Source organism: Empidonax traillii, unplaced genomic scaffold (genome assembly GCF_003031625.1).
Source record: "Empidonax traillii isolate 1590-97213 ecotype Southwest subspecies unplaced genomic scaffold, ASM303162v1 scaffold527:size1067160, whole genome shotgun sequence".
Classification (NCBI taxonomy): Eukaryota; Metazoa; Chordata; class Aves; order Passeriformes; family Tyrannidae; genus Empidonax; species Empidonax traillii.
The window spans coordinates 524,366-538,616 of NW_020955720.1; the positions used below are offsets into that span (position 1 = coordinate 524,366).

General features: G+C 39.6%; 1 protein-coding gene across 1 annotated transcript in view; it reads right to left on the reverse strand.

Annotated features, from left to right (window-relative positions):
* Positions 1-1,758: 1,758 nt before the first annotated feature.
* The window catches only part of GLB1 (galactosidase beta 1), a 42,960-nt gene continuing 30,467 nt past the window's right edge, over positions 1,759-14,251 (reverse strand). Inside the window, exons 12-16 of the mRNA XM_027897038.1 lie at positions 12,399-12,488; positions 10,989-11,102; positions 9,908-10,039; positions 5,810-6,049; positions 1,759-2,319 (exon numbers count right to left, since the gene is read on the reverse strand). Of these exons, the coding sequence (XP_027752839.1) occupies positions 2,059-2,319; positions 5,810-6,049; positions 9,908-10,039; positions 10,989-11,102; positions 12,399-12,488 (837 nt within the window). The 3' untranslated portion in view covers positions 1,759-2,058. The remainder of the gene's footprint in view (positions 2,320-5,809; positions 6,050-9,907; positions 10,040-10,988; positions 11,103-12,398; positions 12,489-14,251) is intronic.

The window sequence follows — 14,251 nt, forward strand, 5'->3', positions numbered from 1 at the left end:
TCCTGTAATTAAGAACCAATGAACATTAATTTGTTTGTTAAAAATGTATAAATAAGTGAAAAAGTGATGTATTGGTGTCTGTGTGGAGGCAGTTTTGTCAGCCACATACACTCCCTGTGCTGCAAATGAAATAATGACTTGCTTTCTAACAACACTTCAAGCCACAAGCCCCATAATTAGTTTGAAAATAATTCTGTTTCATTCCCTACTTTCAAGGCCTGACTCTGAGGTAATTAATTCTTATAATTAACTGTACTCAGAGCATGTTCCAGGGTCTCCATAGGGATGGTGCCACGAAGGAAAAATTGTGTGCAATTGCCACTTTTTAACACCAAGGCAATTCTGTAATTGCCTTTGAACACCAAAAAAGGCAATTCTAGGGTCAGTGTGGACCACTTTATTCCCAGAATGAAGTGTGTTTGGTACTGAACACACAGCCCGCAGTCATTAGAACTGGCCTTTGAGGTGAGAAACTACAAGTACAAGCTCTCTGTCTCGGGTGAACCACATCTGTCTGCTCTGAAAACCCTTCAAACACGTCAAACATGCAGCAGACCTACACACTGAAGCTCCTTTTCACCGTCTTCTCCGGTGGCAGTATTGATCCTTATCAGCTGAAAAGAAATAGTGAGGCTTTTGCATCAGTTATCTCAGAAAACAGTGGCACCTCCAGTGTCTACTCAGCCCATTGCAACTACTTCATTTTGTTTACTTCGTAATCTTCGTAACGCAGAAAATAAATGAGACATCAACGAGAATAACACCTCATCTGTAGTGACTTTATAATCCCATTTCTTCCTTAGTACTGCTCATAATTCTTCCTCCTCGTTTTTTTCCTTCTCAAACACACAGAGGAAAAATTTAATCTTTAAAGAACCATTTTAATAATGTCAGACAAAAATCAAAGGAAGAAACCACCGATTATGAAAATACTTGATTCCATCACATTCTGTTGTTTAAATATCACCAAGGAGTGTGCATGACTGACATCAAAACCGTAAGAAGCAAAAAGAAGATTCTGTCTGCTCTAGAAAGTCAGCTGTACTGACAGAGTTTGTGCACCTTTGCAAATATCAGGCACTTACAAAGACCATCAGTTTACTGGAACAAAACAGATAACTAAAGAGAAGTAAAATTCTGTAACTCAAAGCACTCCACTTCCAAGGTGCTGGCCTATAAAAAGCAGGTACTCCATGCCCATTAGGAAAAAAAAAAAAAGAAGAAAATAAATATAAAAAGGATATATTAGAGGGAAAATGGCTCATTTTTTTAAAACTACAGGTTAGTTAGAGGCCAATCAAAACAGCCTAAATTTTACATATGTCCTTGTATTACTCAATTTACTTTAAGTCTTCAGAGACAGCAGAATGGAAGCAGTAAACTGGCTTTCAAAGAGGGGACAGATGCAGACTACAAGGTCCCTCTCCACATTACTGCTGTTTGGACCAGCAGGTATTTGAGTGCGCTCTTCTGCAGTTGTTCTCACTGCTCCTGTAAGAAACCAACTGAAATTTTCCCAAAGTCACTTGCACAGAGGTCATAAAAAAAAAAAATGAGGTCCACTCAACGCTGGCAGTGAGCCCAATCAGACTAAAAAGATGTTGATACTAACCAGGTGATAAAAGAAGCTGAAACTGTCTTGTCTGTTGGCAGCTCTCAGCTACCAGTCCCACGAGTGAAACCATCAAGGTAGCAGGGGCTGTGCACCCCTTTTTGTAGGCTCCTCTCTAGCTGTAAAGCATGTTAAAAAAAGTGTAAGAAGGTTACTGTAGTGCAAACAGTGTACAAGGACTACATTTTTACTAGATTTACTACGTTACCTTCCAGTTGAGTTCAATTTCACAGTCCAAGGCAAATTTTAAAGCTACAGTTTTTATTTTTAAAAAGAACTTTAATATTTACCTCTGAGAGATTAAAAAAAAAAAAAAAAGTCTTTGAAGAACTTAAAAAGTTGCCTCACATAAGCAACTTTCCTTTTTTAAAGACTTGGTGTCAAATCAGTACGATTTGATGGAAAGGGAAGAAAAGTAGGGGAAAGATAAAGAAACACTCAAATCATTATAGATGGGTCAGCCGTATGTCTCTAACGAAGAGCTGGTGGTCATGAGTTTCATACTGTACGGTTGCATTGATGTTAGGTTCATCTACAAATTCTATTTCACAGGCCTGGGTGCTGCAAGGAGAACTCTCCAGCTCCAAGACTGTTATGTTGTTTGGCACCGATGAAACAAGTACATTCCTCGGAACATAAAGGGTCAGCTGAGGACCACGGACTGGCCAGTAGCGGCCAAGATTAAAGCCATTGATCCAAATTTGCCCCTGGTAAGAGAGAAAGAAAAAACAACAACGTTTTAATAATTTTTCAGAGAGCAAATGACAAAATAGCTTTAAGCATAATGTTCTTCATACAGTAATCGAATTTCCCTCATCTTTCAGTTTGACAGAGCACATGGACAGAAAATCTGTTTGAAAAAATGCTAAAGACAGTCAAAAGAATCTAAATTTCCCGAGCAGTTAAAGCTATCATTAATATTTAAAAAAGAAAGTGGTCAAATACTGCAGCAATTCCAAATATGACAATACTTATGAAAACAATTGCAGGTTCCTCGCACTGAATTTTGCACCAAGTTTAAGATCAAAACAAACCTGAAAATTTTATTTGCTTGAAGTTGATTGTTAAAAGGAGAAAGAACTCACAGAAGAAAAACGCAGATCCTTATTCTGTTGTGGCTCTGTGTACAAGTGTAAGACTACACTACCTTGGCAGTCCCCTCCTGTTCCATGATTTCATGGAAAAGCTACATCTTGTCTAGACACATGAAACTTAAATGTCTCTTATACTTAGTCAACAAAGGTACTTGTGAAATCACACTGCAAGAAAGTACTGTATTTTGTTGCAGTTACATACAATCATTAAAATCTTTGGGGGGTCTGCTAGTATTAGGTTAAATGAAATTGTGCTTAACTAGGCATAAAAACTCCCTAAGTCGCTTTTTATAGCTGAGGTGGTCGGAACCCCTAGTTCAAAATATTGTCCTAACATCATGAATACCTTAAGTTCAAAAGATTTTAAAAAATGGGCAAGGAGAAAAAGAGAAAAGTCAAAACAATCATTTATGCACCATGAAACAGACACACCAAAGTGACACAAATGCAGAGTTTTCCAAAAGTCTGTAAATTGGCGGGATGCAGAATGTTTAGTAAAACTGTAAACTGACTTCTACTGAGCTGAGCTGAGTTTTGCTTATTAAACAAGATAGAAGAGAGCATATACAACTGATTTGGATAAATAACTTGCTTTTACTCCTTCAAAGTGTCCTTTTGCTGTATGTCAAACAAGATTTCAGTGTCAAGGAAAGGGATGGGAACAGGTAACTGCATCTGTGTTTTCTCCTTTTGCTTTGGCTTTTGGTAATCAAAACATAGAGGAAAAACTAACTCACAGCATTGATGTGCGTTGATAAAAATAATAAAATTGTCTGAATCAGTGGAAAGTAAGGACTTCCACTGAATTCAAGTAATTTCTAAAGTTTTCTGGGATAACTGAAACCAGAACAATATTTTAACAGGATTTATAGAGGCACAATTGTAATATGGTGAGTAATGCTGCTGAGGCTGCTTTAGAGGTATCTTTCTTGTGTTTCCTTTTTCAAGTATTTACAAAAACAAATTTTATGTAACATGCAAGGGAAACTTTTAAGGAGTTAGAACATTTGCAAATGCAGTTTAGTTATTTCAGCTCTGTATCCACTTCCGTGGTTTAAGATCCTATCTTGCATCATCCTGCCAAGGTGTTAACAAACTTTGACCCCAAAATTTTTTTCTTTAATCAAGTGAATCTTTATTCAAACTCTCTACTTTGCTGCTGTAGTAGTTTTAGAAGAAAATATAGCATTAATGCCAGCTCCACCCCCGTACCCCAAGACTAATTAGTGTACCCACTAGACAGACAGTAGCTCTCCTCCTACAGACACTGACAGTAAACCTGTGGGAAGTAGGTGTTTACTGTAGGAATCAACTGCATTCTGGTTCAAATGCTGGAGGCATGATCAGACAGGTCTCGGTTTCCGATCTTTATCAGTCACTGGTTGAAACACATTTTTGCAGTAAAGCTATAAACTTAAATTTCTCCATTCCGAATTGTCTTTATTAACACTGAAGCTTCTAAAGACTGCGCACCCTCAGGAATTTGTGTGCCCTAAACCAGCAAATTTTGACACTATATACACTACTAATGAAAACACCCTAGACAAAATAAAAGAGGGAGAAATTTATCTTCAGTAGCAAGATCTCCTTTAGCAGGCAAAGCAACAACAGCCCACGACTCCACAGAAATCAAGAACAGTCCTGACTCTAAATCCTATTTTCTGCTGAGGAAAAAAAATAAAGTTCCAATAAATCTAACCATACATTCAGTATGTATCCTCAAGGGCACCCTGATTCTTCAAAAGAGGGTGAAGGAGGTTTTATTACTAGCTAAGGGCTTAAAAACCACTGAAGGCAAGTGAGCTACAACAATAGGCCACGACTCTTCAGGCTGTAACCCTTCCTTCCAGGCTGTCCAACATGCTATATTCCTTGCCCTAGTATGCAAAGGCAGAACCATCATTAGGACTATCAGTTTCCTTGATAAGTGTTGCTTCCATGGTTTTCCAACATCTCAAATAGGTGAGTTTCAACTCCTATTAAGAATACCTCTCCACGCTTTGGTATCAGCAATTTATATAGTGCCACTCAAAGAATTAAGGCCCAGATACAGTGGGGCCTGAGTGAAATTTATATCCTTAAGGCCCTCTGCTTTAAAGGTATTTATTAATTGCTAAAGTTCCCTGGAAGTCTCAGTTTTCACACCCAGCATCATCTCAATGTTATTACTCCTGGAAATCTTATTAAAAACTCTGGACCAATCCACATAAAGCTTGAAGGATCAGTTCGTCAGCCCGACTTACAATGCACCTGGGATCTCTCACCATGACTGCTTTAGAGGGTATACAAACTATGTAAAGCAAAGTTTTTTGTAGATCAGAGGAAAAGATCTTCACCAATACGTAAGAATTCTTTGACTAATTTGCCATTTTAAATATGGGTTTGCCAATAGTCAGGTATGGCCACCACGTTTCCCGAAGAAGATTTATGACCAGCAGGGTCATGGAAGTTACTGAAAAAGTCTCAGATTCCAGTTGCCATGCAAAACCAGCTATTTTTAAATTTTATTCAGTGACTATGTGAGACGTGCACATCTATGCAGGAACAGGGACCAAGTCAGACTTCCTCATCCAAGCTCAGTGCCAGCAACACTAAGCACTTGCAATGAATCACAGGCTTCTGCATATTGTGAAGTGCTTTAACCACTACAACACTGGTAGATAAGAAGACCAACAGCAACTCTTTTTCCTACTTTATTTTAATAGCAGTAAAATAATTGTTTCAGAAAGGGACAGGTTTGCTACCTAACACTGTCACAGGTACTTCCCTAAAACCTGGATTTAAATGCTTAGGCTTCCAAGAGGAGTGGCACCTCAGTGCACACATTCTGCTACCTCTGTCCCATCAGCAAGCTGAGCTGCTCCTTACCCACCCTGCATGCTGGTGGTTTCAAGCATGGCACTGTGAAAACACACTCCTTGCTGTTCTAGCTATGCTCCAGCCCTGTGAGAAGTTCCCATTAACAGAGATCTGTCCACAGGCTTCCCACAGCCCACCACTACAACCAACTTCCACCCACCCACAAAAGGTGGACTTTGATCGTCCATAGAAGTTTCAACAGCTTTCCAAGCAGACTTTGAGTTTTTACAGCAAAAAGTTGTACCTTTGTCCAGCCAGGAAAACTGACATAGGTGTCTTGTGGCAAGTCTGGAATCCCTCCAGGAATTGAAAGACTACCAGTGTAAAACGTAGGTACTTCGTCATTCAGTGGACTGCCAACAAATCTCTCCGGCTGATCAAAGAGAGGAACAATGCCATAGTTCACTGCTCCATCTATGTCTAGAGGATACATTTCCCATCCAACAAGTACATCTTGAGCAAGAGTTAAATTTGAAACTAGACCCTAAAAGGAAGAAAAAAAAAAAAAAAAAGAAAATTAGATAATTAGCTTAGGTTATTGAAGTTATTTGCCTGCAACTATAAATCAGTTAGGAATAAAAACTGAATCAAAGTACTTGCAACAGTTGGTTGCCAATCTGTGTATGAAAAAGCCAAGCATCTGGCCTTCACCAAGTTATAAGCTCTGCTTAAGAATAAAGGGCTTCATTTATTCTCTGTGAGAGATCTGTTCATCTTCAAAGTTTTAAACTTTCATTGATACCCAAGAGGTTTTTTTCAAACTTTTTTCCTGTAAGTGGGAAAACTTTTATTTTGCCTTAACATTAACATGATTACAAAACCTAGGGCTTAACAAAAAGCAGAAGCAACATTAAGTATCATTAAGTCTGTGATAGCATCATTTGCTAACACTGAGTCACTAACCCTAGACAATAGCCTGCACAATAGCAGAGAAAGTGGTATTTACTTCCTACAAATTTTCTCCAGATATAAGATAAAGCATCACAAAAACCAATGCACGTGCCCAATTCAGTGAAATATTTTAAGCTTACAGTCAGCTCTAAGACCACAGAGTCCCATTTCGTTTCTATGGAACCACACACACACTGGTTCACAGCATACCAGGGTACTTGCACAACGAACGCAAAAGCAAGATAAGGTCACGATTCAAGAAGAATGAAACGAACATTAAGTTACCCCTGCACACATCCTAACTGTGTTATAGTAGTAGTTCCTTAAGTGGTGTTTCAGTGCAATGCAAGGGGTTGATTTTAACTGCTTGAGTAGACCTTGCATAGAAGCTGTTTTTAAGTGCAATTTAAGTTCTGTTGCAAACACCACATGTCAAACAGGAACAAGCAAAACCACAGTTTCTGTGGCTTTGGAGGGCTGACACTATGTTGTGTGTGTGTTGTGATGTCTAATAACCATTGCATTGACTCCACAGACCTCATCACCTGTACGAGCACTAAGTGGTTTTCCTTTCCTTTACCTAGATGTCCACTTCGCGGAACAGGAGCTTATTTTTCTTAAGTCAAAATAAAATATCTGCAGAGTGTTAAGTGACAAAATTTTTCTACACAATCTAGTCTGCCTACTAAACATTCTTACTTTGGTCTGCATAAGAATGCACATTCAATGGTCCAGATGTGGATATAAATTTTCCAAGTAAAACTGAGACACAGATGGTAGTGAGCATGTGAAAAGATAGAAAAAAACCAGAAACCCCACTATTCCTTCTTTTGTGTCCTTCAACAACAAGACTTGGGTTAGCAGGACATTTTAAAACCAAAATCCTTTTAAGATTCCTTCACAAAAGCTAAATGCCTACTTTGATTTCAAGCTCAAAAAAGTGATAAAAACCCCAGCCAAACATAACCCTAAAAACCATCCTATTTGCTTAAAAATGCAAGGCTTCATAAGGCAGGAACTTCTTCCACTAATGTGATTTTCGAAAGCACAAAATATCTAAAACCCAAGGTATCATTACTTTCAGTTTTCAAAATCAACCCAAAGAACAGCATGATGGAGGAATTCTATGGGAAGCACTTAGTCCAAAGCTACCTGAGAAAGGCTGCCTTTACTACATGGAAGGATCCTGGTTTTAAAGGATTATTCTCACCAGGGACATGTCTCCTAACCTTGCTTTCACTCTTAAATCTTTAAACAGTTGAAACCCTGGTATAAGTGTGAATTTCAGCTCAACCACAGCAACACCGAGCACCTCCCTAATCCAACCTCTAACGCCCTATTTTGTTACCTTAATTTAGCATTAAGCACATAAGTTTCTTTATCACCTGTCCTGTTATTAAATACATAAAAATACTGCTGCTGCTTCAACATGAAAGCAAAACACTGGGATACTAGCTTTCCTCAACTACCAGTCAGATAAGGGTGAAGTGCCTTGAAGAGACAGCATGGACAGAGTTGGCACTAGTGCTACCCAGCTGTGTCCTAATAATATCAAAATAAAAAAAAAAAAAAAAAAAGCCATGCTGTGAACTGTACACAGCACAAACACAACTCAAGACTGGCCTCTACAACACTCCCCTCTTTTATCAACTATCACGCAGCACTGGGGGATCCCATTAAGTCTAAAACCAAAAAAGTTTACTCTTTGCCCCTGCCCTTCCTAGTGCTCTGTTAGTGGCACCTCCATGGTATTATGTTTTCATGGCAAGGTTTTGGGTAGCAAGGGGGGCTGCAGGTGGGGCTTGTGTTAGAGGGTGCCAGAAGTTGCCCCATGTTGGAGAAAGACAGTTCCAGCTGACTCCAAGACAGACCCACTGCTGAGCCCATCAGTGACACTGGGAGTGACTCTGTGATGACGTATTTAAGAAAGGCTAAAAACCCCAAACCTGTGTAGCAGTCGTGAGAGAGGAGTGAAGAAAAATGAAAAGAAAGAGCCCTAGAGTCAGTAGAGGAGGAGAGGGAGAAGGTGCTCTAGGTGCAGGAGCAGAGATTCCCCTGCAGACAACAGTGACACAGCCTGTCCCATCACAGCCCATGGAGGTCTATGGTGGAGCAGGTATCCACCTGCAGCATGAGGAGGACCCCAGGCCAGAGTACTTGGATGCCCCCAAAAAGGAGGGTGTGACCTTGTAGAAGCCAGTGCTGGAGCAGGCTGCTGGCAGGACCTGTGGAGAGCAGCCCACACTGGAGCAGGTGTGCTGGCAGGACTTGTGACCCGGGGGGGACCCACACTTGAACAATCTGTTTCTGAGGGACTGCAGCCCGTGGAAGGGACCCATGTTGCAGCAGTGCATGAAGAACTGCAGCCCATAGTAAGGATGTACAGTGAAGAAATTTGTGAAGGACTGTCTCTCGTAGGCAGGGCCCCATGCTGGAGCAGGGTAAGAGTGTGAGGAGGAAGGAGCAACAGAGACAGCGTGTGATGAACTAACTGCAACCCCACTTCCTTGTCCCCTTTTCTTGCTCAAGTGGAGGAGGTAAAAGATTCACAAGTGAAGTTGAGCCTGGGAAGAAAGGAAGGGTGTTTTTAAGATCTGTTCTTATTTCTCATTATCCTGCTCTGTTTAATTGGCAATAAATTGATTTCCCTGAGTTAAGCCCGTTTTGCCGATGAAAGTAATTGCTGACTGATCTCCCTGTCTTATCTTGAACCACAAACTTGTTGTATTTTTCCCCCCTCTCCTGTTGACGGAGGAGTGACAGAGTGGCTTTGTGGCACATAGTTGCAGCCAAGGTCAACCCACCACAGCCACTCATGCACAGAGGTGACAGTCCCAAAGCGCAGCACAGACCCAGAAGAATTTGGAAGGTTTCTAAAAATTATCTCTAACATCTGAACAGCCCAAATCTGAACTGGCGCTTTTGCATGATAAAGGGCTTGTGAGACAGCCTTTTCCAGCCACGCTGAAATTATTACAAGGGCACACTGCTGACAAATGAAATGGGACAGGGAGAGAGATACAAGAGTGTATATATGTACACATACAAACCTCAAACCCACCCACCCACCAAAAGCAATCCCAGGATTTACAAACCTCAAAGTACAATCAAGTTCTAGACCAATTTCCAACCCATTTATGGAGTTTATACAAGCAGTTTTGCACATTTTAAAATGTTAGCTACAGGCTTAACTCAATCCGAAAGTCTTGTGGGCGACAACATAAGTGAACCAACAAAAAAAGTTTAAAATATGTCTGGCAGTTTTTAATTTCACATTGATTTCAGTGACTGGAAAAACTCAAATGAAAACTAGTGAGTAGTTATATTTTGAGGTAAAGTTCCAGCTGTGTAATCCTGACCTTTTTGCTTTTTCTACCCCATTACTTTCTTTTTAACCTGTGGAAAAGAATAAAAGCCATTACAATCCCATAACTCCATTGATTTTACTTACCTTAAAGTCATTATTGTATCTACCAAAGTTGACTCGGCCCATATTCTCTACCAAGAGGTCCAGATTTGCTCCAGCCATTCCAGTTATATTTATAGTAAGTGATTTGTCCCTTTCAAGGACACCCTGAGGAACCTAGAAAACAACAAAAATACCCTGTTATTTGTTTTTTTCAACTTGCATGAAGAAAACAAAAATGACATAGAAAAAAAAAAAAAGGAGTTAAAAAAAATGTCCTGAACCTCTATGTCAACGTTCCCATTTCAGAACACAATAAATGGATGTGCTATTAGGTTTTGATGTACCTGAATCACAAAAAGCAGGTTCCTGAATTTAGTCTACTGACTGAGAAGATTTTGGCAATATCATTGATTTAAAGGGGCTTCATCTTCCAATTAAGAGTGTATCAATATTTAGTTTTAGTTGTTCCTATTCCCATTACATAAGGAAAAAAGAGCTTGACCTGGACATAAAAGGTGATGAGAGGTCAGCATAGGTCACATAATAATTAAAAAAAAAGATGATAAAAGTCCATGAATTTATATTAATTCTCATTAAGAAGGAATAAAACCCTGCTTATGGGAAGAAAGTTCACATTCCGTACAATAAACTTCTTTTTTTTTCCCCCTGAAACTGTGATCTGAAGCCAGTTTCATAAGGTAACACATAGGCTCAGGCTTTCTCTTCCTCCCATCCTCAAAGGAAAAAATAAGAGAATAATAATTAAAAAAAAATATTTATGGAAATACTGCAGAAAGCCACCAAGCATATACATCATTAACACATCTCATGAACCAGCAAGCAAACCCTTTCTCTAGGTCTTTTACTCACTTAATTCATTTAATCTGTATCAACACTCAAATTTCAAAAATGGTAAGGTAACAGTCACATTTTCTCCAATACAAATTTGAACATCTGATATGAAATAACTGTACACTTCCTTATTTCCTTTGTGTCATTAAATAAGATCAGGCCTGTCTTGGTAATTTAGAGAAGAGAGGGGAAAAAACCCTGTAGACTGCATCCATTACTTTCATGAAGGCCACTCGTGGCACAAATGAACACCAGCAAGCAGTGCTTTTACCCCATCGACAGAGACATAGGCACGGTCGTGGACTCCGTTTAAAGGTGAGGACAGTTCTGTTGGCTCTGTACAGTTTTTTGGAAGGGTAGTTCGGTACAGTACAAACCCAAAATACTAGGAAAAGAAAAGAAAGGAAAAATAAAAAGTAAGCAGATTCATGAACCAAATAATTCCGTAGTTTCAGTTCAGGTCAGAATTAGAAATATCCCACATTTCTGCCTACGTGGTTGCATTGAAATGTTAACTTTCATTCACTTCAGATAGCATCTATCACAGACACCGTTTCAGATTCAAATTCGCTTTGACCTTTAGGTAATGGGTGTAAGTCCCACAGAGTTTCCACTTCTAAATTTCATCAGAAGATTTACGCAACTTTAAAAGCTAAGGCTCTATCTAAGAGGTATTTCCTCAATAAAAACAAAGTAGTTAATGACCAACAGTATTATTTCTTCATTAAAATCAGTGAAAAGATAGCTAGAAAATCCCTTCATAACTGACTCCACTGTCACCCACTGCCCATAAATTGACGTGTTCATCAAGTCAATATTATCTAATATTATCTAATTATCCATTATCTTTAACTAAAAATTATCTATTATCTTTAAATACTGCATGGTTTACATCAGGGACATTTAGGAATATTTTTCACTAAATTCCTCATCAGGAACAGAAAAAAATGTCCTAGCCATTACTGGGACCTGGACAGGCTGGAGAGTTGGGTGGAGAGGAGACTAACGAAGCTCAAAAAAGGTAAGTGCAAGGTCCTGCACCTGGGGAAGAATAACCCCATGCAACTGTACATGTTAGGGGCTGACCAGTTGGAAAGCAGCTCTGCAGAGAAGGACCTGGGGGTCCTGGTGGACAACAAGCTGTCCACGAGCCAGCAGTGTGCCCCTGTGGCCAAGAAGGCCAATGGTATCCTGGGGTGCAGCAGGAAGAGCATTGCCAGCAGGTCGAGGGAAGTGATCCTGCACCTCTGCTCAGCCTTGGTGAGGCTGCGTCTGGAATGTCACATCCAGTTCTGGGCTCCCCAGTTGAAGAAGGACATGGAACTACTGGAGAGGGTCCAGCAGAGGGCTTTGAAGATGATTAAAAAAAAAAAATCCAACAGTCTCTTAAAAATCTCAGAGAGGAGAGAATAAAAAATTCAGAGAGGAGAGAAATAAAGGTGAAAGCCTGGACAGCACAGGTACCTTCATTCACAGGAAGAAGAAAACCTCAGGTGCAAAACAGGAGCACTGCAGAATATGGAAAAGCCTCCAATACAAAAATACTGGATTCTTGTATAATACTCTTACTTCTGTGCTGGGATAAGGTGTAAGACATGATGTAAGAAGAGTAATACCACAGAGGGTTGTTCAAATAAACGCTACAAAATTACTGCAAAGTGCCTACTGAAGGAATCCTTACCTGCTTTAGCTGAACAAAGGTCAATGGGTAAGTGCTTTTCACTGGTCCAGAAGGTGACAGCCCATCAAGAACCTCCACCACAGTGCCCACCTGCAGCACAGAAAAAGCAGATATGTGAAGGTCAGTAAGTTTCAGTCCAAGTACAACAGCTTGCACACCACCAAGCCAGCTCGCTGCATCTGTCTAGAAAGTTAATAAATCTTTACATCATCCTTGCAGACACATTAATAATACAATACAGTACAGACAACTGATGAACTCTGAAAGGAACATGTTACGTGTGGAGCAATGTTTTAAAAAAGAAGATGTTATAAACTTGCTATGCATTTATAAAAAAAAAAAAATGACCCTTTATTATTTAACAAGACCTAACCCAGGAGTTTCTCACCAAATTTTTATAAACAAACACAACTGCTCTGGACAATTATTAGAAAACAACTATATTACCTAAATTTTGCACAATTATACTTAGAATCAACTTAGGGAAAATGTCACTGATATCTATTGAGTTACTCTGAAATCATTCTGAGCTAAGTAGGGATACAATTTGGTTCCATCAAGAGCTATCCAAATTGATTTTACGCTATTTAGTCTTAGAATTATTTTAGAAATCTCAAGGCTGTCATTCAGTTGCCATATAAGTAAGACGCTGGATTGATTTTAGTAAGACTGGGAGCAAAGTTTAGGGTAGTCAGATACATAAATACCTTGCTGAATGAGGACTTTGAGGTTTACAGTTGTTGCCATCCACAATTTCCTTTTGCAATTACAGAGTTTTATACCGATCTACAATTCTGTCTCAAAGTCCACGATCAGTTTTAGGTTAGTCAAAATGCCCACAATATGCCTACTGTCTTACAGTCTCAAAAAATCAAATTTTTCCTGCAAGATGTCAACCTGTTTCACCAGAATTATTGTCACTGTTCAGTGGTGTTCAGTTCACATTCAAAATACTTCTCAAACACAGATTTACATTCAAATGTTTGAGGAAAAAAAAACAGAAAAAAAATTTAGGTTTTTAAAGTCTTGCAAAGCTGTACTGCAAGAGCATTCACAGCAACTCAAACTTCTGAGGTTACTTCAATAACAGAACTATTGACAATAATTTTTTGAGAGCATGCACGAAAACAGTGCTGAAATATTAAAATGTACGTACAGCATTTTGCAGTGACGCAACAGAAGGCAGCATGTATCATCTATGTACCCGTAATTAATTCTGCAGTATAGTAATGGTTTTGGCTGGGATACAGTTAAATTTCTTCATAGTAGTTAGCATGGGACTATGTTTCAGATTCTTGCTGGAGACAGCATTAATAACACAGGGATGTTTTTGTTACTGCTGAGTCCAGCTTACACAGGGTCAAAAGGGCTTTTCTGCTCCTCTCACCACCCCACCAGAGAGCAGGCTGGGGGTGCACAAGAAGTTAGGAGGGGACACAGCTGGGACAGCTGACCCCCCCGTGACCAGAGGGATATCCCATATCATATGGTGTCATGCTTGGCAATAGAAGCTGGGGAAAAAAGGAGGAAGGAGGAGATGTTTGGAGTGACAGTGTTTATCTTGGCAAGTTTCCAATACACATGAACTATTCAAAAGGTGTGACGTGGCACTCAGGAGCCCAGTTTAGTGGTGAACAGGGTGGTGCTGGGTTAATGCTTGGACATGATGATCTCTGAGGTCTTTTCCAACCTTAATGAGTCTATGATGGAGCCCTGTTTTCCTGTGGATGGCAGAACAATTCCCTATGGACAGGTAGCAGTAAATGAACTTCTTATCTCGCCTTACTTATGTGTGCAGTTTTTACTTCACTTATGCCTGCAATTTTTGCTTTACCTACTAAACCGTCTTTATC